The 25,657-nt window shown below is 46.8% G+C and overlaps 5 protein-coding genes across 9 annotated transcripts in view; 3 read left to right on the top strand and 2 right to left on the bottom strand.

Moving 5' to 3' along the window:
- The window catches only part of NUP210L (nucleoporin 210 like), a 73,211-nt gene extending 67,784 nt beyond the window's left edge, over positions 1-5,427 (top strand). Inside the window, exons 34-38 of the mRNA XM_061183427.1 lie at positions 885-1,135; positions 1,620-1,824; positions 4,431-4,532; positions 5,036-5,110; positions 5,208-5,427. Of these exons, the coding sequence (XP_061039410.1) occupies positions 885-1,135; positions 1,620-1,824; positions 4,431-4,532; positions 5,036-5,110; positions 5,208-5,308 (734 nt within the window). The 3' untranslated portion in view covers positions 5,309-5,427. The remainder of the gene's footprint in view (positions 1-884; positions 1,136-1,619; positions 1,825-4,430; positions 4,533-5,035; positions 5,111-5,207) is intronic.
- Positions 5,428-5,735: 308 nt separating this feature from the next.
- RPS27 (ribosomal protein S27) lies at positions 5,736-7,359 on the bottom strand. Of its 2 annotated transcripts, none has more exons than XM_061183429.1 (4): positions 7,267-7,359; positions 6,811-6,976; positions 6,187-6,297; positions 5,736-5,819 (listed from the first exon to the last, which is right to left on the bottom strand). In XM_061183429.1, the coding sequence occupies exons 1-4, from the start codon at positions 7,270-7,272 to the stop codon at positions 5,791-5,793; spliced, it is 312 nt and encodes a 103-aa protein (XP_061039412.1). In that variant the 5' UTR covers positions 7,273-7,359; the 3' UTR covers positions 5,736-5,790. The 2 variants fall into 2 exon arrangements, with proteins under 2 accessions (XP_061039412.1, XP_061039413.1); XM_061183430.1 differs by having other exon boundaries at positions 6,868-6,976; positions 7,267-7,358.
- A 3,017-nt stretch (positions 7,360-10,376) lies between these two features.
- Positions 10,377-14,879, top strand: RAB13 (RAB13, member RAS oncogene family). Its single transcript, XM_061183428.1, has 8 exons — positions 10,377-10,597; positions 12,288-12,348; positions 13,200-13,260; positions 13,500-13,577; positions 13,683-13,772; positions 13,894-13,959; positions 14,064-14,117; positions 14,314-14,879. Exons 1-8 carry the CDS (start codon positions 10,474-10,476, stop codon positions 14,389-14,391), a joined length of 612 nt encoding a protein of 203 aa, XP_061039411.1. The 5' UTR covers positions 10,377-10,473; the 3' UTR covers positions 14,392-14,879.
- A 3,172-nt stretch (positions 14,880-18,051) lies between these two features.
- Positions 18,052-20,546, top strand: JTB (jumping translocation breakpoint). Its single transcript, XM_061183435.1, has 5 exons — positions 18,052-18,472; positions 18,814-18,851; positions 19,061-19,143; positions 19,598-19,677; positions 20,227-20,546. The coding sequence occupies exons 1-5, from the start codon at positions 18,390-18,392 to the stop codon at positions 20,381-20,383; spliced, it is 441 nt and encodes a 146-aa protein (XP_061039418.1). The 5' UTR covers positions 18,052-18,389; the 3' UTR covers positions 20,384-20,546.
- A 170-nt stretch (positions 20,547-20,716) lies between these two features.
- CREB3L4 (cAMP responsive element binding protein 3 like 4) lies at positions 20,717-25,657 on the bottom strand. Of its 4 annotated transcripts, none has more exons than XM_061183434.1 (10): positions 25,427-25,657; positions 24,892-25,003; positions 24,335-24,581; positions 24,069-24,190; positions 22,199-22,291; positions 21,959-22,065; positions 21,774-21,842; positions 21,581-21,665; positions 21,291-21,387; positions 20,717-21,161 (listed from the first exon to the last, which is right to left on the bottom strand). In XM_061183434.1, exons 2-10 carry the CDS (start codon positions 24,997-24,999, stop codon positions 20,968-20,970), a joined length of 1,122 nt encoding a protein of 373 aa, XP_061039417.1. In that variant the 5' UTR covers positions 25,000-25,003; positions 25,427-25,657; the 3' UTR covers positions 20,717-20,967. The 4 variants fall into 4 exon arrangements, with proteins under 4 accessions (XP_061039417.1, XP_061039416.1, XP_061039414.1 ...); XM_061183433.1 differs by having other exon boundaries at positions 24,826-25,003; XM_061183431.1 differs by having other exon boundaries at positions 24,069-24,581; positions 24,826-25,003.

The following is a 25,657-nucleotide window of genomic DNA, read 5'->3' on the forward strand; positions in this document are numbered from 1 at the left end:
GAGTAAGACAAGGCTTTTAACTCTTACTAGAATTGCACAGGGCGATTAGTTATAGAATAAAGATATACAAGGGATGCTACAACGGCAGAAAGAAAGGAGTATCTACATCAAACCTGGCAGTTAGAGTGAGGTTTAACAGGGGAAATAACCTTTAGAAGGATGACTAGGACTGAGGTAGATGTGAAGAGAACAAGACATTCCAGGCAATATAGAGCCCTGGAAAAGTTCTCAAAAATAAGTTTAAAGTATATAGTGGCAGTACACAGAATGGATAAGAAAGAATGGGAGGCAAGGAGACTAGTAAATGCAATTTACATTGCAATAATCCAAGCATGAATTGATGAGTGTCTAGACCAGACTAACAGAAATACTAACAGAGGGGCCAGATGTGAGACATTTCAAAGGATGAGTTAGCAAGATTTGGATACAAGAATGAAGGAATAGATGGCAAAAGACAACTGAGGTTGAGCATGGGTAACTAGAAAAACAATACAATTGACAGAAATAAGGCCATCAAGAGGTGGTTTGATAGAGAAGTGATTAAACCATGTTCAAAGCTTGCCTTTCTTCCACAAAACCCTTTACTGATCCAACTCTACTTCATCCTATATCCCCTTAATTTCCATTTACACTATATTATTTAATACTCCCTGACATGTCCAATTTACCAATAATGGTATCCTTAAGTTCAATTGTGGGTTCCCTGGGACTGTTTAATCTTTGGTAAACTCCTCCATAGTGGCCAAAAGTGTGCTAATAGTGAATACTCAAAACTTGAGTTCACATTCTGAATTTGCATGTAACGATTTTTCCTTCCTATCCTAATCCAGTTGGCTAAATAGAGCCTCTGAACCTTCCTGCTCAGTTTTTCCTCTTTTCTTCAGGGGTTTATGTCTGCCTAATCAAGGTTCGACCCCAGTCAGAGGAGCTACTCCAGGCCCTCAGCACGGCTGACACCTCAGTCTATGGTTGGGCCTCGCTTGTCAGTGAGCGTAGCAAGAATGGAATGCAAAGAATCCTCATTCCTTTCATCCCAGCCTTTTACATCGATCAATCAGAATTGGTTCTTAGCCACAAAAACGAAGTTGGGGAGATAAGAGTACTGGGAGTGGACAGAGTTCTTGAGAAACTAGAGGTATGTTAAGGACTGAAGCAAAACAGATCAGGGTTTTGAAAAAGAGATTTTTCATTCTCAGTCCAGGGTAAAGGAACAGTTACTGAATGACTTGATAAAATTCACCACAGGAAATTCTTAAACAAAATGAAGAAAATCTGTCCCCTTCACAATGCCAGGGGGGCCCCCAGAATCCAAAATCTAGGTCAAGAGCCTTGTCAGTCTGGAAGATAACACAAATACTTTTATGTATATATATATTACACCAATGCTATCTTGAAACAATTTTAGAATGCTAGCTTAAAACTTTTTTTGAAGGCTATATTATTCTCACAGATCGTTTTCTTCCCTTATCCTTCAACACATCTAAGTGAAAAAAAGTGACTTGTCAGACAGCTAGCTAGAACTAGAAATCCAGATGTCTCACTGTATATGTTTAAAACTGGAATGTATTGACACAAAACTGACTTTTCTTTCAAACATGTTCCATTTCCTTTTCTCCAAGGTCTTCCCCAGCTCCCCAGTTCTAGTGGTCTCTGGCCATAGGCACTCTTCCCTCACACGTGGCCTGGCTATCTACCCCATAAAAGTAGTCAACTTCACTTCCCTCCAGCAGATGGCATCACCTGTTTTCATCAATATTTCCTGTGTGCTCACCAGTCAAAGTGAGGCTGTGCAAGTGAGAGCTATGAAACGTAAGTCTGGTTCAGGTGAGCATTGGGGGTGCCTATTTTTAATCTAGAGGCAAAAAGACAGAATGCATTACGATTTAGTCAATGGGAAACATTCAGCCACTTGACCAACATTATTCAAACTAGCTGGGACATGGATCTTTATTCTCCAAGCCTACTCTATAAAATGTAACCCTCAGGTAGCTTTCTTACCACTAGCTAGATGTTATACTTAAATATATAAGTTATGTCAGTTTGTCAGCTTCATAAGTATACTTCTTACCCTGTTTTAAACCTTTTGATAAATGTTTCATTTACTTCAAAAGTATTTAGCAAACCTTTGTGCATCAATGGGCAAATGGCGGTAACCCTAGAACCAAGACTTAGCTTGCCCAAATCCTGATTCTACCATTACCCAGTTTAGAAATGACGTCAAGTTTGGGTGGGATGGGAACCGTTATGGAAAGAGGTGTTAGGAAAGCCAGAGAACCATCCTCCTTATACTTGTCACTCCCACTTGCCCATGCCTCAAGGGAAACAGTATTTCTCTTAATCACTGGGAGTGAATTAGGCTGAACCTTAGTACATCTAATGGGAGAAAGGTTTTTGCTTCTATAAGCACCCAATTTGTACGGGTCAATAAATATTCTAAGCATATTTATATGCATTTTGTTTTAATTCTTATGATTCTAAAGAGTTTTCTAAAACTTTATAAAGATGTTTTTCCCTTTAAAGAGTTGAGAAAATTGAGGTGTTCAGGGTCCCACCAACTAGAAAGTGTTCAACTCCAATCTGTGCTCTTTCTGTGAGAGCAGTTTTTAAATCTAGAGTTCATGGACCTCCACAAAGGTCCACAGATAGAACTCAAGGTGTCCATGCCTTGAATGGGGAAAAAAATTGCATCTTTATTTTCAATTAACCTCTAACTGAAAGTTCGCATTTCCATTGATTATGAATATAGGCAACAAATCACAGCAGTATTATATGTGACTTTGTCACCAAGGGAAACCATAGATGTTCTCATGTTCCAACTGTCACATCTCAAAATATTTCATTTCAAAATTACATCAAAATTACAGTAGTTATCAGACCTAAAGCTACAACTTTTTTGTTATTACTAGAGCACACATACTACTGTATCACAAATTAGGCCTTTGAACATTTTGCTAACTGTATATTACAAATTAGGTTTTTTCTCTATTTTCATCAACTCTTGATATTAATTGGTTTCCTTTATTCCTACTACATTTTATCTTTTGCATTTAAAAACATTCTGAGTTGGGATCCACTGACTTCATCAGACTGCTGAAGTTGCCCATGGCAAAAAAAAAAAAAAGTTAAGAACCCCTGCACTTCTCAGAGATAAGAGGGACAAGCAGTATAACAGTACAATCACAGTAGGTGGGAGTCTTTAGATACAAATATCCAACCTTCAGCTCATTCATACAAGTGTGTGCCTACTGTTATGTGCCAAGCACGGTCCCTATTTGCAGAAATCAGATTTAAGACAGGGCCCAGGGACTTCCCTGGTGGTCCAGTGGCTAAGACTCCACGCTCCCAATGCAGGGGGCCCGGGTTTGATCCCTGGTCAGGGAACTAGATGCCACATGCTGCAACTAAGAGTTCGCATGCCAAAACTAAAAAGATCTCGCATGCCACAACTAAAAAGATCCCGCGTGCCGCAACTAAGACCCGGCACAGCCAAATAAATAAATATTTTAAAAAGACAGGGCCCAACTAAGACAGGAATTAGTTCAATGCAGCCAGAACAAAGGGGTGCTATAAATTAATGTGCCTAAGTTTTATTGGGACTTCCAACAGTGGGACCTGATCAGGGATTAATATAGTCTTGTTTCTACTAATAAGCAACCTCAAATTAGTCTTCAGAGTGAAGCAGTTTGTAAACAGCATGAAGTTGTTACAATAGTTGTGAAACAGAGTCTGGTGAGAGGTAAGACCAGTTAAGAGCCCAGAGGTAGAGGGCCTATGTAAGGGATGCAGAATAGGAACTAGGTCCAAGGGCCTGGTGACAGTTTACCTGGGAAGGCCAGTTAAATTCAGGCAGTTTTGTGGAGCAGGAAGAGTTCATTTCTAGACACTGAAAAGTTTGAAATAACCAAAGGCAAGTGCCAAGCATGCTTCAAACACAAAAGTCTGAAGTTTTATTGAGGACAAGTTTATAAACATATCAGAATGTACCTGAATAAAAAAGGACAAGTAGCCCCTGGATTTAAGAGGTCATTGGTGATCCAACGAAATATTTCATTCAGGTTAGAGGGATTAAAAGTAGAAGCTGAATCACCATAGACTATCACAAACTTGGTGAAGGGAAGCAGTCACCTGGAGTTAAAGTGCACAGGAAAGGTAACAGGCATTTTAAAGTGGCAAAGAATTTAAATATTCTTTTGTAAGCTGAAAAAAAATGAGACTCAAGAATTGTAGCTTATTGTTAGAGAGGTAAAAAGCCTAAAAAAGGTAAGAGGAGCCAAGTTCAGTTCACCCCTTTTTCTCTGGTTAAGAAGCAAAAGAATTTCCTAGAGGGCTGGGTTTTGACTGTTTCAGCTAGACACTCTTAGGACCACACAAGTTTTTAAATGCAACATCTGTCCTGGATAACTATAACCTTTTATTCTGCCAATGTGTAGATCAATGTGAAGATTCAGGTGTCCTCCAGAAGCTCATGGGTTCTTACCAGATTTTCTTTACCCTCTTTGCGGTGTTGGCATCAACAGCTTTCCTCTTTCTAGGTAAGGAGTCCTTATATTCAGCACCGTGGCCTTTTGACTTGGAAACTGCCTTCATTTTATTTCACAAACTAAATGAGGATGAAAATTAGCTGTTTATCACATCTAATTTGGGACATGCAATTGAAACTGATTTAGCCTCCCTACCCCTAGTCACCAGTGGACCAAAGATCCCGCCCAATTTACTAGGAAGCAAGGAACTGCATGTGGCCAACAAATACCACTCAGAAGTGGAAATTACTACTAAACCTTAGATTATAGCTAGTTTTGCTCAAACACATAGCTGGAGATAATAGAAGCAACACAACATGTACTATCATCTACACATGCATTTCCCATCTTTCAACCAGAAGTTGGAATACCTCTAAAAATCACTGAATAAAAATTTCCTGGAAGTATAATTATTTAATTTGAAGCCTTTTTTTTAATAACAATACTTGCCCCTTAAGGCCTTCCTCCAGTGAAAACAGTTCTCTTTGGCGACATCTCCCTTATTCTTTTTCCAGCATACAATGCCTTCCTAAACAAGATGCAGACAGTTCCAGTTGTTTATGTACCAACTCTAGGTGCACCACAACCAGGTAAAGAATCACCATCTTTATTGCTGAAAAGCTCAGGTATCACCCTCATTCACTTTTATTCACCCTTCATCTATTTCCCTTCCTCCTTTACTTCTAGGTTCTTACACATCCACACGTTCTCCTTCTCCCTTCATGAGTCCACAACCCCCACCAGTGCAGCGTCCGCTACAACATTGGCTTTGGAGTACAAGGCACTAACCTCTGCTTGGACAAGTCCCCTTAACTGCAGGGGGCTGGAGATTTCTAGCCCTAGACCAGGAGTCTAGCAGCAACCTCTACACTCATAAGCCTCCAAACAAGCCTTCTGAGAACTGTAAATAAAGGATCCTAAGCTGTTTTGTGTTAAAGTGGTGTGCTGGATTGCGTTTTAAAGATCAACTATCAGTTCTTAATTCTAAGAAAACATAAAAGTGAAAGCAAATACCCCATTTATATATCATTCCAGTTTTTAATCAAGCTCTGCAGATTTACTCAATGAGCCTAGGGATAGGAATGTCCCAAATGGACTTTTTAAGTATTTGACCACTTACTTGCCCCAAATGACTCTACAGTCCACTCTTCTGATTGCCCCTGAATACGTGAGGTAGGAACTTCCTAGCAGTAAAACAAGACAATAAACAGGACGTATCCAAAATGTGTTTATTGGGATGGTTTCCCATTCATCTTGATTCCAGGGGCTTTTAGTGCTGCTTCCGTCTGAAGGAGCACCCTGCAAGAATAAGTTCCGAAGGTTAACTGACAGCAGCCTACTTACCCTGTCCCACCCCCACAAAACAAAATGATGCCTAATACCCACAGGAAACCTACATCTGTAGTTTTCTCAACTCTTTTAGCTCCTACCTACTCACTTAAAGACAACATCACCTTCAGCTCATATGAAGCCCCTTTTATCACCCATCCACCCCAGCCTTAGACAGAAGCACTGAGATCAGTGCTTTCTAATTATGCTTTTGGAGAGAAAAAAAAAAAAGACTATCAAACCCAACCCTCTTTGCAAGACAGCCTGATAATTTACATTATACATGACCTCTCTTAAGATTCAAACCTCAAAATCACAACATTAATTAAACCATTACCTTCTGTAAGCCTTGCTTTTCCTCCTGTAGGCTGGCAGAGGACAGTAGAGCAGCCAACACACAAAACTACTGTTTGTGCATGGCTAAAGACGGTGGTGATTTTATAGCATCCTGTGAAAAAACATCGAGTCACCCTATTTTCCCCAAACCTTTCTTCACTTAAACATATGCTGTCATGTATTAACTGTACAACAAGCATGTTTTGTAAATTCTTGAAATTTACTTTCCTATTCTAAATCGATTACTTGGCTCTAGGTATACATTAAAGCCAACTCAGAAGCAACCTGGAGTATGTGCCCCCACCTATGAATTTTTTGTTAATGCGTTACGACCATCATCCAAAAAACTATCCGAGAATTAAAATATAGACAATCCTCTATTTGGTGAGGAGGGGCGCTCAGTAACTGGTCAACATATCCACCCCCTTGCCTCCAGGTACAAGTATATAAATGACCACAGCAGAAACCCAACATAACATTCCAGTGTTTTTCAACACAAAGAAATATTACGGTCTGCACAAAAAGTTCTGAAGAGAGGTCACTATGGATCACTGTTCCTGAAATGCAAAATTTTACCTATCTCAAACATTCAAATTTTAAGAAATCAGAACCGCTTCAAGGATACCTTTGTCCAATTCTTGGGGTCCAGTGCTTTCCCCACTACTGCAAGTAATCTCCTCACCTGGGCATTTCACATCCATGAAATAGGAATTGGGGCTCTGCACCAGGCGCTTCTTCTTGTGTTTCCTCTTCTCCTCTTCTGGAGAGGGATGAAGGAGATCCTTTGCGAGCTAAGAGAGGCAGAAATGCAGAAACTTAGAAACCAACGGCGAACACGGGATGATCGAAAACAGCCCCCACTGCCACACACCGGGGAGAACTCGCCCCTCGCCGCCCCTGGTGTCTGCGCAGCTGGGCCGCCATCTTATCGCCTCTCCGCTCCCGTCTATGCAGGGGGCCCCACGGGCCTCTGCAAACTGCGGAAGGCAGGTAAGGGCCCTCTGCGATCCGAAATCAGCGTGAGGACAGCGTGCGGACAGAAGGGCGCGATCTCCACGGAAACCTGCACCAAGGAACTCACAGGCATGTTCTCGTGGGGAGGTCGTCACCGTCGGAAAGGAGCGAAAGCGGAAATCCTGCTCCTTAAATCCGCCGTCCCGCAGGAAGTGACGCCTGGGCCTTCTGCCGCCATGTTGGGAAGGTCCTTCTCTCACGGTGTGTGGGCGGCGGGGCGAGGAGGGGGCTGCCATTTTTGGAAGGTCTCTAAATGACAGGACAGATGAGTCGCCATGTTGAGAGAGTGAGCATGTTCTCTTAAGGTCAGCGTTTGATCTCTATTGAGGGGTAAATGGACAATTTTTGAATTTCGCGCTACACTTTAACAATGGGAACTGCTTAGGAAAACAGCGAGACTGAGCCATGTCTGGGACTTATTAAATTTCTTTACTATTTTTCAATTGGTTTAGTTTGACCATTTTTTAACAATTCAGAAAAGTAAATATGAAAAAAGAAAGTCCTCATATTTTCCGCACCTCCAGCCTATTCCTAGGGCTAACCATTGTTAAATTTTATTCTCTCGTTTCCATCTTTCCGTCTAATACTAATTACATCACTCACTTATGTAGTGCTTATTTGTGCATTGTTCTGACTGCTTTTCACATGTTAATTAATCGTCACAACAACTTCATCAGGTTGATACTATTATTATCCACATTTTACAGATGGGGAAAGTGATGCCCAGAGACATTAAACAAATTGTCCAAAGTATGCTACTAAACTGCCTTCCAAAAAGGTTGTGCCAGTTTACATTCCCACATCCTTTCCCCCACATTTTCACCAGCGCTGCCTTTCCAAGATTTCTAATCTTGGCAGCATCGACACTCTTGACAGGGAATGAGAAGAAAAAATGAAGAACAAATCATGGTCTTCTACAGTAATGATCAAAGGGTTAGAATGTCCATTTGTCATAAAGGAGGGGCGAAGATGACCCAAATGGCATCTGGGGACCTGTTTAATTCCAAAGGAATGGAATAGGGCAAGGGATGTGAGTTCTAGTCAAGGCTGTACTGGTAAACGTTGAACACCTGACTATATGGAGGGGAGCCCTGATTTGTTGTCTTTGCTAATTTCGATGGAGTAAATACTCCCACCGTGGCCAATTTCAGACTATCAATGTGATATCATTAAACACGGATTTGGAAAGAGATAAGCACAATCTGTTCTCATGAGCCAGTAAGGATTGGTTCCAGCACACTACTGATGGGTGAGAAAAACCTCTGAGGAAGTGACATTTAAGCTGAAATCTGAAAGACAAGGAATCAACCAAGCAGCAGTTTGGGGAAATAGAATTCTAGGCTGAGGGGAGAGCTTGTGAATATAAAACCAGAGACCGAATGAGCCTGCCAAAATTGAGGGGGGGGGGGAAGGCATTGTTGCAGAAGCTCTGAGAGCTAGGGGGAGAGTACTATGGAGATGAGGCTCCAGTGAAAGCAGGTATGCAGCAGCATAAGTACAATTTAGAGAGGTGAAAAAGAATAATATATTGCTGGTGATGAAGAGTCCAGATCCAGACAAAATAAAATGAAATGAAAAAGAATTGATGGATTTTTATCAGAACAATCCATGAACATTGAAGAATAATTTAAAAGACTGGAGAGAGATGGTTTGGCCAGCAAGAAGTAGAGGACACTCAAGGTTAGTAATACAGCTTGAAGACATAATGGGTGGTGAGATAAAGGACAAAAGGGGATTGAATAGTTGTGTTTGAGAAAGGACAAACATTGGCACACAAGGTGATGAGGATAAGTGAAGTGACAAAAGATGCCTTCTCACAACCAGTACACTATCCTTATACAAGGACTATTCTACTGACCTGCTATTAGAAAAGCAGATATTTTGAGTAACTTTTTCCAAAGGCAAAGATAAATTTGTTTCCTTATAGCTGTGTTCTCCATATTTCAGCTTCCTGGTTGCCAAGGCTACACATTCACAGTCTGTTCAGTGGGGTGTCAGGAGTACTGTCTCAGGGCTGTGTTGAAAGATCCAGATCTCATGAAAAGAACGAGACCAGACATTTGTAGTCCCAATCTCTGTCTTCCTGAGCTGGCTTGTCAGAGAATTCACACACAGGGTCCCAGAAGAAAGACTGTTCAAAATGAAGCTCCAGAATGTATCTAGGTGAAGTCTGTGTGTGTGCGTGTGGGCGCGCGCCGGCGCGCGCCTTGGGATGTGTGTGTGTGTGTGTGTGTGTGTGTGTGTGTGTGTGTGTGTGTGTGTGCTGATTCTATAGTGTAATTACTTTTAATTTTCACTCTGTTCCACCAGGGGGCAGACTGACTCAACGAATAGCCACCAACTCCAGGCATCCCGCTTTTTTCAAAAGGAATTGGGATTCTAAAACTAAGGGCTTGGAACACTAACACCAGAATTCTAGAACTGCCCCAGAAAGATTCTGTTTTCCCTGAGTCGCCCCTCCAAAAATCAGTCCCCAATTTTGGCAACTCCTAGTGCTGTCCTGGCCTTCACCCTTATTCCCCCAAACTTCCCTTTCCCTTAATTCCTCTAAAATTCCTCTTCCCCTGGTCATTTTGATTAAACTTCTACTTCACATCACCCCAGCGTCGCTGGCTTCAGACTGGAAGAGTGAAGTCAAAAGAGGGGGGACGGGGGCTTCCCTGGTGGCGCAGTGGTTAAGAATCCACCTGCCAGTGAAGGGGACACGGGTTTGAACCCTGGTCCAGGAGATCCCACATGCCGCAGAGCAACTAAGCCCGTGTGCCACAACTACTGAGCCCGCGTGCCACAACTACGGAAGCCCGCGCGCCTAGAGCCTGTACCCTGCAACAAGTCACCGCAATGAGAAGCCCGCGCACTGCAACGAAGAGTAGCCCCCGCTCGCCGCAACTAGAGAAAGCCCACGCGCAGTAACAGACCCAACACAGCCAAAAATAAAATAAGTAAATAAATTAATTAATTTTTTTAAAAAAAGGGGACGAAAGTAAGCAAAAAGCTATGGGAAATGGCTAAGGAGACAGGCCAGTGTTGGCTGGGAAGGGAAAGCCCAGAGAGCCGAAGACCGGGCTGGCCTCCTTGGCCAGCACACAGGGGTGGGCGGGCAGGGGGTGGGGCCCAGAGGAGTGCCGCCTCTCCTTTTTCCCGGAGCCTGGGCGGAGAGGGAGGAAAACTTCCTGGCCTGGGCTCCGGGGCCGCTCTGTTTGCCAGCCCTCCAATCCCGCCTACCAGTGCACGGCGCTTCCCCACCCCTCTCCCGGCACCCCCAGTGTCCGCCATGGCCAAAGCCTACGACCACCTCTTCAAGTTGCTGCTGATCGGGGACTCGGGGGTGGGCAAGACTTGTCTGATCATTCGCTTTGCAGAGGACAACTTCAACAACACTTACATCTCCACCATCGGTGAGCCCACTGGCCATACCCTAGATCCCCGACTCCCCCATGCCCTCATCCTCAGGCTCTTGGATTATTTGTGGCCCACTTTTAAGTCCCCTTAGAGTCAGGCTTCTGAACTCCAGTCCCTCAACCCCGTTTCAGACCCATCCCCCTTATAAGTCTCCGGATAGTACCCAAACCTCTAACCTCTCTGAGACCTCCAGGTTACTCCTCAGTTGTGCCAGCCCCTTATTTTCTTGGTACCACCTGTTTCCCTTGTCCCCCCAAAACCACATGAACCCTTCTTTACTTCCCTCTCAGCTCCTCTTCCCCCACCCCCATCCACCTAGAACTCTTGATCCACTCTCCACATTTCCTGTATCCCCTCTCCCTGAACATCTGTCTCCCAATTCTGCTAGCCTCTTTCTGTCCCACTGAGTTTGCATACTCTCCCATTGCATTCCCATCTTACCATCTACTTTGCAGTCTCCCTGCCCCTCAACTTAATAGGGGTTGGGGAAGATGGAACAGAGCGGCTGGGTGTGCTGCAGAGTGGCCCAAGGACTGGGATCAGGAACATGCAGTCAGCCTGGTGAGGAAGGCAGAGTGAGGGGACTTTTGGGGTCTCTGAGTCAGCCTGGTGACTCAGCCTCCTCAGGCTTGGGGGAGGTGCACAAGTTTCCACTAAGAACGTTGTCTCCCCTCCTCCCCTCTCATCATTCTTTTTTTTTTTTTTTTAATTTATTTATTTTATTTATATATTTTTGGCTGTGTTGGGTCTTCGTTGCTGCGCACGGCCTTTCTGTAGTTGCGGCGAGCAGGGCTACTCTTCCTTGAGGTGCGCAGGCTTCTCACTGCGGTGGCTTCTCCTGTTGCAGAGCACGGGCTCTAGGTGCGTGGACTTCAGTAGTTGTGGCACACGGGCTCAGTAGTTGTGGCACGTTGGCTCTAGAGCGCAGGCTCAGTAGTTGCAGCACACAGGCTTTGTTGCTCCGCGGCATGTGGGATCTTCCTGGACCAGGGCTTGAACCCGTGTCCCCTGAATTGGCAGGCGGATTCTTAAACACTGCTCCACCAGAGAAGCCCCCCTCTCATCATTCTTAATCTCCTCTGGCCTGGGAAATAAGACAAGGAGAGTATCAAGACATTCTGGTTAGAAAGAGGAGAGAAAAATGCCCCTCTCTCCTAATTCAGTCTTGGGGGAATCTTGTTTAGCCTCAAATTTTCTTGTTTCCAAGCCTGGCCTACTAGTTAATTCACATAGACTGTCATCAGCTACCTTTTTCCTTGCTCTTTACCCTGTAGGGCCAGGAGGGTAGGTGGGAGAACCGAGAGTAGAGGGTTCTAAGAAAACAGAAGGAAAAAGGAATCTGAAAGTAATATTTTGGGGGAGACAGATTGAATTGAGAGAGTTGTCAGCTGGCATGGCTAAGTGGACCCAATAAGTGCCTTAGAGGCCTTAAGCCTCCGTGCAGAATTTTCATCACCTTCTCCCCTACAAAGTCCATAAAATCTAAGTAAAAACAATATGCTTGCTATACAAATACAGCTTTGAGAAAATCCCCCTAGTTTTACACTTCCTACAAGATTGCTTCCCAAGTGCCTGCCCTGCAGAATTTCTGGCACTGCCACTGCTCCATTCCTGTCCCTCTCACCACACACTTTTACATACATGTATATACATGTCTCAATTTCAGTGTACACTCTCCACCTCTAGGAATTGATTTCAAGATCCGCACTGTGGATATAGAGGGGAAAAAGATCAAACTGCAAGTCTGGTGAGTGAATCCCTCAGGACTCCTAAGACAGGCTTCCTCATTTACCTCCTATAGGTGTTTCTCTTCTTTTTAGCTTCATTTCTCTCCCTTTCCCAATGCTCCTTCCAGTACATTTTCTAATCCATTTCTGTCACCTCATTCAGATGTCCTTTCATCTCTCTTCCTGCTTACTCAACTATTTTCAGCTTTTTTGTAATTCTCTTGCCTCTCCCGGACCTGGAGCATCCTCTGAACTTGGCAACTGTCTAGCTAGATCAATTGTCTGTTGAACTATAATGTGGAGACAGGCTCTAAACAGTTAAATAGCAAATAGCAGAATTAAGACTTGACTCTCAGTCTAGTGGAGAGGCCGTAAAGCCAAGTGTAGAGGTTTGACCTGACTGCCCTGAGGAAGCTGGAGACCCTAAGGGTGTCAAGTGGTAAAAGGCTTAATGGAGGCATTATGATACAACAGATAAGAGGAGAATGTGGTTCAATCCTGGTTCTGGTACAGAATGACCTTCATCAGTTATTTGGCCTCTCTAAATCTGTTTCCTCATTTGTAAAATAGAGACAATAAAACATGTCTCACAAGGATAGAGTGAAGATTACATAAAATGGCACAAATAAAATGATATATACACAATGCTTGGCACAGAGTAAACAATGAATAAAACAGAAAGACCTGTTTCTTAGGCCTTTACCATCACTCAGTATCAGCTCAACTGTCTTTTATCCCTTTCTTCCTTTACTGTTTCCTGATTCTGTTGCTTTCAGTTGCAAAAGCTAAATTCTTAGGGGGTGGGGGTGGGATTCACTCTTTGGAGACCTCTTCCCTGTATCCCACCCCATGAAATATTCCACCTCTTCAGGGACACAGCTGGCCAAGAGCGATTCAAGACGATAACTACTGCCTATTACCGTGGAGCCATGGTATGAAGTGTGGTTCTGGACAAGGAATGAGGCATGAGGCACTAGAATGTATGAATATAGAGGGACAGGAGTTGGGGCAGAGAAAAATGGGGAGGGGCACAGTATGGGTTGCAGAGGGCCCCATGTGGCCTAGTGATTAGACTTGTGGATAGAATTTGCAGGGTCACTTAGAGGGCAGTGGGAAGCCTAAACAGGGGAATATGGTACAAGGCTCCATTATGAACTCTGCCATTCCCCAGGGCATTATCCTAGTATATGACATCACAGATGAGAAATCCTTCGAGAATATTCAGAACTGGATGAAGAGCATCAAAGAGGTGAGGACCCTCCCAGAGAGACAGGGGAATTGGGTAGAACCTGGAGGATGAAGGAGACTGTGAAAATGAGCAGGACCCAACTTTTACTCTTACGTTTTGTCCCAGAATGCCTCGGCTGGGGTAGAGCGCCTCTTACTGGGGAACAAGTGTGATATGGAGGCCAAGAGGAAGGTCCAGAAGGAGCAGGCCGATAAGGTAAGAGCAGGCTGGGCAATGTTCTAGAACTGGGCCAGGAGGGCCAAGATGAGGCTGGATTGCAGAGGACTTGGCTGCTGCCCTTCATCCAACTCTCTTCTTACCGCTTCACTCCATGCAGTTGGCTCGGGAGCATGGAATCCGATTTTTCGAGACAAGTGCTAAATCCAGCATGAATGTAGATGAGGTGAGACACACCCCATCCTTCATCCCTCAAAGAGATGAAGTATTGGAAGATAGACTTATCCTCCCCTCCAACCTGTTCTGACCAATCTCTACTTTCCCCATTAGGCTTTCAGTTCCCTGGCCCGGGACATCTTGCTCAAGTCAGGAGGCCGGAGATCAGTGAGTTGGTTCTGCTGGGCTAAGTACAACTGTGCATGTGAGTGTGTGTGTGCATGTGCGTGTGTCTGTGTGTGTGTGTGCACGCGCGCGTTGGGAGTAAAACCTGACGAGGAGAGCAGTGCTAAGACTGCCCATGAGGGTGACCCCAGACCCGCTAGCCATTCTCACCCTGACCCCTGTACCCTTCTCCCTCTAGGGAAACAGCAACAAGCCCCCCAGCACTGACCTGAAAACTTGTGACAAGAAGAACACCAACAAGTGCTCCCTGGGCTGAGGACTCCCCTTCTGCCCCTCCGCCCTAAGCCTGGAGGCTGAACCTGAGGGAGGCAGGGCTGAGGGGCCGGGCAGGGGAGAAGTAGCACGTGGGGCTTGGAGGGATTGAGATGGGTAGATGGTGGAAGAATGGGGAGAATGTGGAGAAGAAAAAAAGGAAGGAGCGAGGAGGAAAGAGGAAAAGAAGGAGGTAGACTAGAGAGGGAAGGAGAGGCAAGAAGAAGGGAAAGAACTGAGAAAGTGAAAGAAGGTGAAAAGGAGGTAGGAAGAGAGGGAGGAGGAAAGGAAGGATAGATGGCCCTAAGCCTCAGACCTTCTGTGGGTTTCCAGGGCAAATATAAATGTAAATAAATAATTGATTTATTCTGTTACTGGAGCAGGCTTTAGGGTCCTGTGAGAGGCTGGCTCAGCACCACCCTCTGAAGGTTTGGTCCTATCCTGTCACTCTGCATGGTCTTTCTCAGTATTAAAGGCCACCATTTGCACAAATGTCCCTGCTTTGGGTAACTTTCATCATTGTCGGAATTGCTCTCTACTCATAAACCTAAATCTTGTCTCTCTGAGGTGGTTGGTCTGCTTGAATCTGGCTGAGTTCCTGTGATGCCTAATCCTACAGCTCTCCCTTCCCCAGCTATTTAATTGATGAGGGAAACAAGGAGCAGAGTTTCTTTGAAACTGAAGGTCTGGACATCCTCTTTCCAGCATGGGATTTAGAGGATCCTTGTGTGCAGAGTCTTGTCCAGGAGATTCTAAAAGAGCAGGACTCTTTCTTGGGCCTCCCCAGAGGAGTGACAGCCCTAGCCTCAGGGAAATAGCAGAACCAGTATTTTTTATCCAGTGATTTCTGCTAGCATCTTTGATTCTGCCAGGAATCCCTTTAAGTAACTAGTAAGCATTATCATCTGCTTTTATAGGTGAGGAAAATGAGACACAGAAGAGGTTCATTTAGTCATAAATATTTATTGAGCGTCTACTATGTGCCAAGCACAATGGTCAAGTTAATATAACCTCTGGGTGGTACTTACTAGAAAAGGGACTAGTAAAATTTAACAAAAACTGCCCCTAACTACTGAATAACAAAGAAGCAAAACTATTGGCATGCAAAAGAACCACGAAAAAGAAACTTAGACTTGGGACTTCCCTGGTGGTACAGTGGTTAAGACTCTGCCTCCCAACGCAGGGGGCACAGGTTTGATCCTGGTCAGGGAACTAACATCCTGCATGCTGCATGGTGTGGCCAAGAAAACCCCCAAAACCTTAGGCTTGAGTTCCCTTAAGTATACGTAGACCCCTTTCACTCTTACACAGTACTTTTAAACAGCAAAATTATCTCACAGACTTGATCTTTTATCAGGATAATGAAAATGTCAGGTTTGGTTTAGACAAAGTACCATTAGAAGTTTTATTCATGGATATGATGTTCAAGGCATTTAAGAAATCCCCAAGCCTGCAGTGTGGAAGTGGATGGCACAACCCTGGAGCTGTCAGCAAAGCCTTTTTGTGTGCTGCTGTTTCTGTTGGTAAAAGACAACACTCAGAAAAAGTCTGACAGTGCCAGGAAAAGGACTCAGAAAATAATTTGATAAATGTGGAGAATAATTTGATAAATGTATTATGTAGCCAAGCTTCGATGGGGTGATGATCCTTATCTGTGGCTTATGTGTGAGCTCTGTAGTCAACTGCTCAGCTAGTTTAATTTGCTCAAGAGATGAGGAAAGACTTGCATTTTGTGAATCCCAGGAAGAAGACTGACCGACATCTTTGTCATACCCCAGAGCAGATATTTTAAAATCCAGTTTCAGCATGGAGACCCTATTCAGTTGCTTGGTACGGCTATTGGAAGTGAGATCTTACAAAATCTTCCAGCTTGTCATGAGGCACAGTGGGATTGGGTAAGGAGTAACAGAATACTGTATTTCAGCCAAAACTTTTATTATGGCTAAAAAATACTGGGAAAAAAACCAATATCCTCCTTTCTATAACATACAACTATTGACATATACAGACAAATCATAACTTAAAGGAACAAATAGTTACAAGCAAAATTAAAGCTCAGCCCTCACCAGGTGGTGGTTGTTTTTTCAACTCCCGCCCAGTGATCTTTCCAGTCTGTTAGTTCTTGCTCTTGAGCAGCCAGATTTCAGTCTGCTGGGAAGAGAGAATTTATGGGATGTAGCACCAGATATACTGTTGATCTCCAAAAGTGCGCTAGCTCTTAGGGCTGTGGGGGAGGGGAGTAGCTGTGATCTTTAGGCTAAAAAGACTTCCTGAGGGAGGAGAGTGTGGAGCAGAGTTAACAAGAAGAAAGCATGGGGATAAGTGCTTTGATCTTAAGAGGTGGGATACAGATTATTAATAGTGCCTAGATTTATATGAAGTTTATTTTAAATACCTCATATCTATCTACTGAGCAACTATGAAAACTAAACTCATAGTCCAGTTGTCTGAGAGGCTGCAGACATACATATATGTAAATCTAGGAGGAAATTTCTGGCAGAATTAGGATAGTGATTAATACATTACCAGAGAGTAAAGCATGAACCCAGAATGTGGGTCAAGTCACTGCAGTTCTGGATATAAGTCAGGGTTTGGCTCCATGGGGAGGGAAAGCAGGCACAAATCTGTGGCCTGGGAGTTGAAAGTCTAGGCTTAGGTCGCAGCTCTCCTACTAGCTGTGTGCCCTTGGACAAGTGACACACTCTGAGCTTATTCATAAAATAGGGATAATATCAACTCTGATTCCTCAGGATTACTGAAAAGGATCAAAATGAGTTAAACGTTGAATTCAAAAAGTACAATAGAAATGTGAGGCAATATAATTAGAAAAGAATAAAGGATTTTCATACACATTTCATTTGCATCTTGCAAAAAAAAAAAAACCTAGAAAATGCACATTAGCATTTCCGTTTTCCACAGAACACTGACAGCCAGATACCGTCCTAAAGTCATGTAGCTAATAAGCACCTGAACCTATGAACCTAGACTCAACGCTTCTTGGGATTTCAAATCTCACGCTCTTCTAATTGCATTAGGTAGGAGCAAGGAAGAGCTGAGAACATTTAAGGAGGTTATTCAAAGGACCGGTTCTGGGGAGTAACTTAGCAATTAACATGCGAGAAGGTGACGTCTGAGTAGAGCTGAGTGGGAGCCCGGAGACAGGGGAAGGCTTCATTCACAGAGAGTCTGTGGTATTCCTGCCCCTGGAGGGAGGAGGAAGTGCAGTTTCGCCTCCATCCCTGGACCGCCAACACAGGTTCTCCCCTTGACCCTCGTTCGAGGCGGGAAGGGGGAGGGGTATCAGAAAGTCTGATGCTTAATGGTGAGTCCTCGGATTTTAAAGAGGGAGGAAAGTTCTGAGAGGGCGACGTATCGTTCTTTTTTATGTCTCGCTGTTCACGTAGCCCAGAGGGGCAAAAAGGCGACAGCCCATGGAGCATCGAGAACGACCACAAGCCTGACAGCCACCATCTTCTCGGTTCCGGCAAAAGACTACCAGGACCATAATGCAACGGTGCGCCGAGCCAATGGGTCGCATCTCGCTGCACAAATGCAGGGAGATCCAATTCCCGGGGAGCAGCGGGCGGAAGACTACGAGGCCCATCAGGCAAGCCACGGGCCTCTTCTTCCGATGACTGGCCTAGCTCTGGAAAACCTGCCCGTGCCCAGGATCCTCCGCGCGCAAGATGGAGGCGCCGGGAGCGGAAGCGGAGCAGAGGAGGTGCTAGGCTCTACGCCCCCTCGGCCTTCCGTGAAGACCGTACCAGTCCGAAGAAGGAAGCTCACGGTCCTACCCAACAAATGCGTATTGCCTTTTCTCGCCGTGACCATGGGGGCGTACTGAAAGAGCCTTTGATCTGATAGGCAACCCCAGCATTTCGCAGCCCTGACTTGGAACCTCCCCGAGGACTGCAGTGTAAGCGCGGTCTCTGCGTTCCGACCGAGGCACGAGGCCAGTCAGGCAGGTCCCTCTGTCCCGACAGGTGGGACACTGAGCACTCCATGCCAGCGGGCGCGGGGAGGCGTGGCCTCCCCCAGGGCCGCCACCTCTGCTGGTTGCTCTGCGCTTTCACTTTAAGGCTCTGGTAAGGAGGGGCTGAGGGCAGGGAAAAGGAGGGGACGGGAGGATCGGATCGTCCCCGCCCCCTGTGTCCCTGGACCTTGGGGGGGGGGAGGTGGGGGGGGGGGGGAGGTGGGGGGGGGAGGTGGGGGGGGTGGGGGAGGTGGGGGGGGAGGTGGGGGGGAGGTGGGGGGGGGGGGAGGTGGGGGGGGGAGGTGGGGGGGGGAGGTGGGGGGGGTGGGGGAGGTGGGGGGGGAGGTGGGGGGGGAGGTGGGGGGGGAGGTGGGGAGGGGGGGAGGTGGGGGGGAGGTTCCCTGTTTTCTGGCTTCTGACTTTTGCCCATTTCCCCCCCCTCACCCGCTTCAGCCAAGCAGAAGCTCCCGTGCGGGAGGAGAAGCTGTCAGGTGGGTGATGGTCTGGGAACCCGACGCCCCTATAGTTTTTTTGTTTTGTTTTGTTTTGACCTCCTCCCATATACCTAGAGATCAGGTGGAAAAGGGCGGCACCACGTGGAGCGAGGGCATTCAGCTGTGCTGGGAAGTTGATGGGCAGAACTTAGGGGAGAAATATTTTGTGAACGAGGTCTGGGGCTTGCATTTCTCTCCCTGTCTAGTGAGCACCTCAAATTTGCCGTGCTGGCTGGTGGAAGAGTTTGTGGTGGCGGAAGAGTGTGCTCCATGTTCTAATTTCCAGGCTGTGAGTATCTGTTTTCTCTCCCCTTCTTCTCACATCGAATCAGACAGGGACTGTCTATCTAAGTATGCCTTTGCATTGTCTTTTCGTCTTTTTCCTTGCAGTCTCAGTGTGAGTCCAAATCTGAACTGGTCTTCCCCCTGAAAATGTGCCCTTTTCTTTCCAAGTTAATGGCAACGTTCAACTAATAACCATGTTCTGTTCATTTTTAATCTAGTAGGTTCTGGAACCTGCCCTTGCCTCTCGTAGACTATTGACCCTGAAGTGTTCTTAGTAACACGTACTTCTCATCCTGTAACCACCACCTCATCACCCCCTTAAGAACTCTTCATTAGTTCTCTGTTGCCTACCAGCTCCGAGCCGTAGCACTTGGACACGTGCCCATTCTGAATGGCAGCCTTCCTGTTTCTCCGGCTGCCCCTTCCTAACAAGTGCTTTGGTCCTTTCCTCCTGGCAGAAAACCACCCCCGAGTGTGGCTCCACAGGGTATGTGGAGAAAATCACATGCAGCTCATCTAAGAGGAGCAAGTTCAAAAGGCAAGTGCTGTTTCTCTTCTTGAATCCTCCTAGATCACCTCCTTTGCTCCTATGACTTTAGGTAGATAGTCCTGCCTCTTCCTCTTTGTATGGAGGTAGCATGGCATATTGGAAAGGGGAGGGGATTTGGAGGCAAATTACTTGAACCCAAGTCCCAGCTCTACTCCTCAGCACTATATTATTGGCCATATTTTCTCATCAGTAAAACTGGTTGATACCAGCTCTGCTTATCTCACTAGAAAATAAATTAAATATTTGAATGGGATTAATGTACTGTAAACACTTTATTTTTAATTTTGGCCGCACCATGCGGCATGCTGGATCTTAGTTCCCCGACCAGGGATCAAACCTGTGCCCCCTGTAGTGGAAGCGCGGAGTCTTAACCGCTGGACCATCAGGGAAGTCCCTGTACTGTCAACACTTTAGAAGGCTGACGCTGGTTTCCTCTTTTCTCCTCAGATATATCTTGGTGAGGATGAAACAGGAGGGAGATTAGAGGGAGAGGCAGTCTAGCCTTCCCTGGGGATAACTGTTTCTTCTTGCCCTCAGCTGCCGCTCAGCTCTGATGGAACAACACTTATTCTGGAAATTCGAAGGGACTGTCATAGGTGTGGCCTTGGTCTTTGCTTGCCTTGTCATTGTTCGTCAGCGACAACTGGACAGAAAGGCGCTGGAAAAGGTCCGGAAGCAAATTGAGTCCATATAGCTACCTCCTCCCCTTTCATCTGGGTCTTAGAGACCCTACCTCAGACAGAAAGTGGAATGAACTGACTCGTGCCCCTGGTTCTCTGGAACCTTGTGGTGGCACCCCCTTTTTCCCATCTTCCTCGTCTAAATCATTAATGAGCAGAATAAAAAGAGTAAACTCGTTTCCTTCCCTAGTGTAATTTGGTTTGGGGCAGGAAGTCATGGGGGTAGAGAGGGAAAGGGGGTGGCAACTTTAGGCCCCAGTTTACCAGGTACCTATCTTCCTCCCTCTTCTACTATTAGTTAAAACTGTCAGGATACAATTTTAGCAAAAAAAAAATTTATTTCTCAGCCAAAATGTCAGTTTCCCCTCAACCCTATCCCAAAGAAGAAATAAAATCACAGATACATGACAAAAGTATTTGAGGTGCCTCCTGACATAGGCAGACTGAGCCATGGGGTACAGACATCTAGGGCATCCTGATGTGATTCAGACCCCTGAAGCCAAAGAGCCCTGAGTGGGAACCCCAGGAGGAAGCAGAACCACAGCGGAGCCCTGGATTCCTTATTGTGATTGGGAAGTGGGCCAGGAAGTGTTATAGCTCACATCTCATCTGCATGCAACACAGTTCTGATGTGCCTGCTGGGGCCTGCCCTCCCTCCTGTCTTCTCAAGCAGTGTCCTTGTTGAGCCATTTACACCCTTGGCCCCAGGTGGCCCCTCCAATCTGGACTCTACCGCTGGATTCTCCAGATTTTCTGTCATGTCCTTGTGAGTCAGGATGTTTCTGGAAATCACTGTGGGGTGAAGGAAAAAGGGCAGTAGAATAGTGCTCCCTTGGTTGGGGATCCTAGACAGAACAGGACCTCCCTCCCACTTCTTGACTACTCTGGAAAACAGAGTCCTTTCCTGCCCTTGCCTCTCACCTCCATGAGGCTGGTAATCCTCAGGCCCAGCTTCTGGTAAGCCCTGAAAGGGGCTGAAACTGGGCAGGATGATGAGAGCCAAGGAGAAAAGAAGGATCTGGGAAGAAGCAAGAGGACATTTGGGCTGTGGGGACAATAAGGGAAGGGAGCAGAGGGCAGAGTGACTAGGGGGCAGTTGGGGTCATCAGCGATGGGAAGATAGGTCTGGCTACGGAGTGGGGGCATCAGGATGGCAACCTGGCAGAAGATGGAGGAGGTGGCAGGGGAGATGGGAAAGAGATTAATGGTACCAGAACACAAGTGCTAGTCTGGGCAGCTTTGTTGGAGGTTTGAACAATAAGCATCTGCAGCTGGCGGAGCTGAGTCACCAGGGAGCTGGGAAACGAGGAATGAAGAGTTAGATCTCCTGGGAACCAGGGCCCAAGAATGGTATCCCTGTGCGCTGCACCCTTACCCCAACACATACACTATGTTTTCACTCACATGTTGTGCCTCTCCAGCTCCTGGACTTTTTTCTGTAGTTCCTGGTTCTGTGCAGAACAGGCAGCCACCCTAGGAAGGGTGGAAAGGTAGGATAAGGCTCTGTAATCATATGAGTCCCTGACCTTGCCTGCCTTGGTGAGGAAGGGGGCCCAGTCGTGAATCCAGAAATGTGAGTCCAAACATACCTGCTCTCTAGTCCATCGATGTACTCTTTCTTCCGCCGCCGACTGTCCTGAGCTGACTGCTTGTTACGGATTTTCCTCCTGACCTTCTTGAGGACCCTCTCCTCTGCCTGGGGGCCCAGGGTGTGTCAGTCCTGGGCCCTTAACCTCCCCCAACTCCTCAACTCTTCCCCTGCTATCCTGGCTCCTCAGAGGCCATGGTAGGGCCGCTGGGTTACGATACCCTTTGGGGAAGCATGTTACCTTGGTGAGGGGCAGGTGAGAGGGTAGGGACACCCCTTCCTGTCCCAGCAGACGCTTCTCCTCTTCTGTCAGGAACAAGGTTTGACAGGGCAGCTGGTGGGGGACGAGAGAAGATGAGAATGGAGAGAGGGTCATCCCATTTTCAGTACTCATGCTGTTCCCCTTGCATGCCTCCTGGAGAGTGTTTCCTATTTGCACTGAGGAATAACAAACCGTAAAATGAGATGAGGGGCAGGGACCTTAATGCAGACAGACTGTTGATTAAACCACAGGGACTTCCTGAGGCTGACAAGGGAGAAAGGTGGTTTTGTCATATTTTTGCCCACAGACTTAAGACCTTGGTAATCACAGCAAGTTAGGAAGGGCCTATTGTGGTCCACATTTCCGCAGACCTTGGGGGTATTGGAAGAGGATGTGGAGTAACTCACTAAGGTAGGGTTTGCTTGATCTTACAGCAGGCAAATGATTCATTGTCAGCCATTAACTTCAGCTTGGCAGAGTGTTACCATTACCTGCCAACCACAAGGAGATCCCTGGGGCGATGGCCCATCCTCCCCTAGGGGCTGAGTCCTACCTTTCAGACTGAAGTTCTGTCCCCTCTCAAAGAATTCCCCAAAGGCAACCAGACTGAACAACTTCTCATAACAAAGTATGTGGGGAACATAGGTGTCTGGTTAATGTGAGCCCATCAACTGAGTAACCTGCTTTTCTAACTAATACTTCTTTTTGAAAGATTTATGCTTCACTTCGTGACTCAAGAGGAATTTGCTTTTGCCTGTTGATGGTCTTTGGCTTTTAGCTAAACCACTTCTATCTCTGCCTTATTCTGATGTTCCCTTCTTGCCTCTGTGACTATTTGGTGAATCGTTAGAGGGGTGTCCCTCCCAATCCACCTAATCAAAATCTCTAAAAATGAGGTCTAGAGGTATTTATGTATGTATGTATGTATGTATGTATTTTTGGCCGCGCTGTGCGGCTTGCGGGACCTTAGTTCCTGACCAGGGATGGAACCTGTGCCCGCTGCAGTGGAAGCGCAGAGTCCTAACCACTGGACTGCCAGGGAATTCCCCTAGAGGGTTTTATTTTAAAAACAAAACCAAAAACAAAAGAAAACAAAACCGGGACTTCCCTGGTGGTCCAGTACAAACTCCCCAGTGTTTCTGATGCATACTCAAATTTAGATGCCTCAGACTTTTTAAGATTCCTCAGCCCAAGATTCTAAGATGCTTGGCTTGGCTTGGCTTCTGGTCTCAGCTTCAACCACAGATTTGCAGGGAGGCTAGAACCTATTCCCTGCCTTTTGTACACAAGTTCTTTTCAGGATAAAGGGAGGAACAGTGACCTGGGCAAGACCCCCTCCTCATCCCCGCTGCAGGAACCAGCCCAGCTAGCCTTGGGAAGGTGTGTGATGTGTTACCCCCCTACACTGTAACCATGGGCAGTGGGTGCCTGGTGAACCATTGTTCCAGTAAAAAACGCAGTTGCAGTTGCTTCTACATTCTGTGCCCAGTAACCAGTTGGATTCCCAGGTGGCCTGTCACATTTCCACATCCTGACCCAAAGCCGAGACGATGGCCCTAGCTGAGCAGACAGTGCTCGTGGGTCCGGGCTTTCTCCTAAGCCCTATCCCTGGATTCCCTCAGCCTACCCTATCCTTAACTGAGGCATCACCCCCTTACCCCCAAGGGATTCTGTCTCTCTTGTCTTTTCCTGCTCTTAAAGTTGCCCACATCTCCCTGGCATTCAGGCCTGATGCCACAAAAATTAGGGCAAAGACATTGTTCAGCATCAGTTTTCCCCTCCCTCATCCCCTTCTCTCCAGTTCTGTGTATCAGGGAGTACTGAACCCAGCTGACCCCCCAGGACTCACCAGGGCTGCGGGAGGCACTGAGTTTACAGTGCCTGCTCTGGGCAGGATGTGGGCATGAGCATCGGGAGGCGGCTCACTGACCACACAGGCATCAGGCACCATAAATGGTGGGCTCCACTGATCTGAGGGAAACATAGGTGGCTGGGAGAAAGGAGATGGATGGCCGCAGGCCCTGGGTAGTGGCACAGGTTGGGGAAACTCCCTTAACCCCAGGGTTAGGGCTGGACCTGAAGGGCCATTGTCCGCTTCCCACAAAGAACACTGACCTATTTGGATGGAGATGAGCCCTACAGCTGGCCCAGCTTCCCCCTGCATCCTCTCCAGGGTCCCTGCCTCATAGACAACCTCATAGAGGGCAGGGGAACTGGGTGGCTTGGGGGCAGAGGGACTGTCTGGATGGCGAGGATCCTCAGAGATTCCACTGGCACTGCCAGGAGATGCTTCTGAGCAGTACACTTCATTGGGATCAATGAAAAGTTTCAGGAAATCTTCAGGCTCACTCTCTTGAAGACCCTACAGTAGAAGAGGGTGTATATGTGTATAAGGAAGAATTCTGGAAGTCCTATCTAACGTCAAAACTAGATCCTTCATGCTTCAGTTTCAATCCCTTCTGTCCTTGGACATGAGGATAGTTACAGCTCATGTCTATTTTAGGGGCTCTGTCTTCAGACCTCTCTCTAAGTGGAAGCTGAAGCCTCTTGGACTTCTTATCACAGAGTTGTCTCAACCCACACCCACTCCCATTCATCACACTCACAAAGCCATGGCCCCCACTGGACTCCCAGCCTTGCAGCCCCTGTTCCTGTAGCCTAGTTACTGGGACCTCTGAAGGTGGACCATGGAGTCCCAGCTCCAGGAAGGATCCTGTTGAGAAGACGTCTTCTGGAGGCTCCAGCCACATTTCCAGCAGGTCAGGGGTTCTGAAATCCATGCTTCTGCGGGGAGGCATGGGGGGGAGGGGAGCAGTTGCAGAAGGAGAATGATGGCTCTCCCCCTCCCCCACCCCCCACAGTTTCTGGGCTCCTCTCCCTCTTCCATTATCCCCCTTCTTCACCTGTGCAGCCCCCTCACCTGTCACCCGGAGATCTCGCCTTCGGCCTTATCTCTCTGGTTCAGACCAACAGGCACCCCCCTGGGTATTACCTGTTCCGAAGAGCCCAGCCCTGCCAAGCCAGCCTAGCCCGTTGATGGCCCCAAACACTACACCTTTTCTTTCCTCCAGGATCTCGCATCCTGGACCTGCCTAGCCAAACCCCGCCCCCAGCCTTACACTACGTAAGTGGGTTGCACCTAGCCAGGAGCCACGATAGGGACGCAGCAGCTGGAGCAGGGGGTTAAGAGGAGGAGCGTGCACAAACCGGTCTTAAAACAGCAGCCTGCCCTTTCTGCCTCAGTTTCTCCTAGCGATAGCAAATCTTCCTGAGGGTTTGCTGGCTCCTCAGGGAAGGATAGAGATGGCTGTGACTGGAGCACAGGACGCTTGAGTGCCTGTCCTCTGGACGTCAGTTTTACAGGCGGGAGACCACGGCGGGGTTGAAAACAAAGGAGGGAAGAGTCCATAGGATTGCCGAAGACTGACAGAGGCATCC

This window comes from Eubalaena glacialis, chromosome 3 (genome assembly GCF_028564815.1).
Source record: "Eubalaena glacialis isolate mEubGla1 chromosome 3, mEubGla1.1.hap2.+ XY, whole genome shotgun sequence".
NCBI lineage: Eukaryota > Metazoa > Chordata > Mammalia > Artiodactyla > Balaenidae > Eubalaena > Eubalaena glacialis.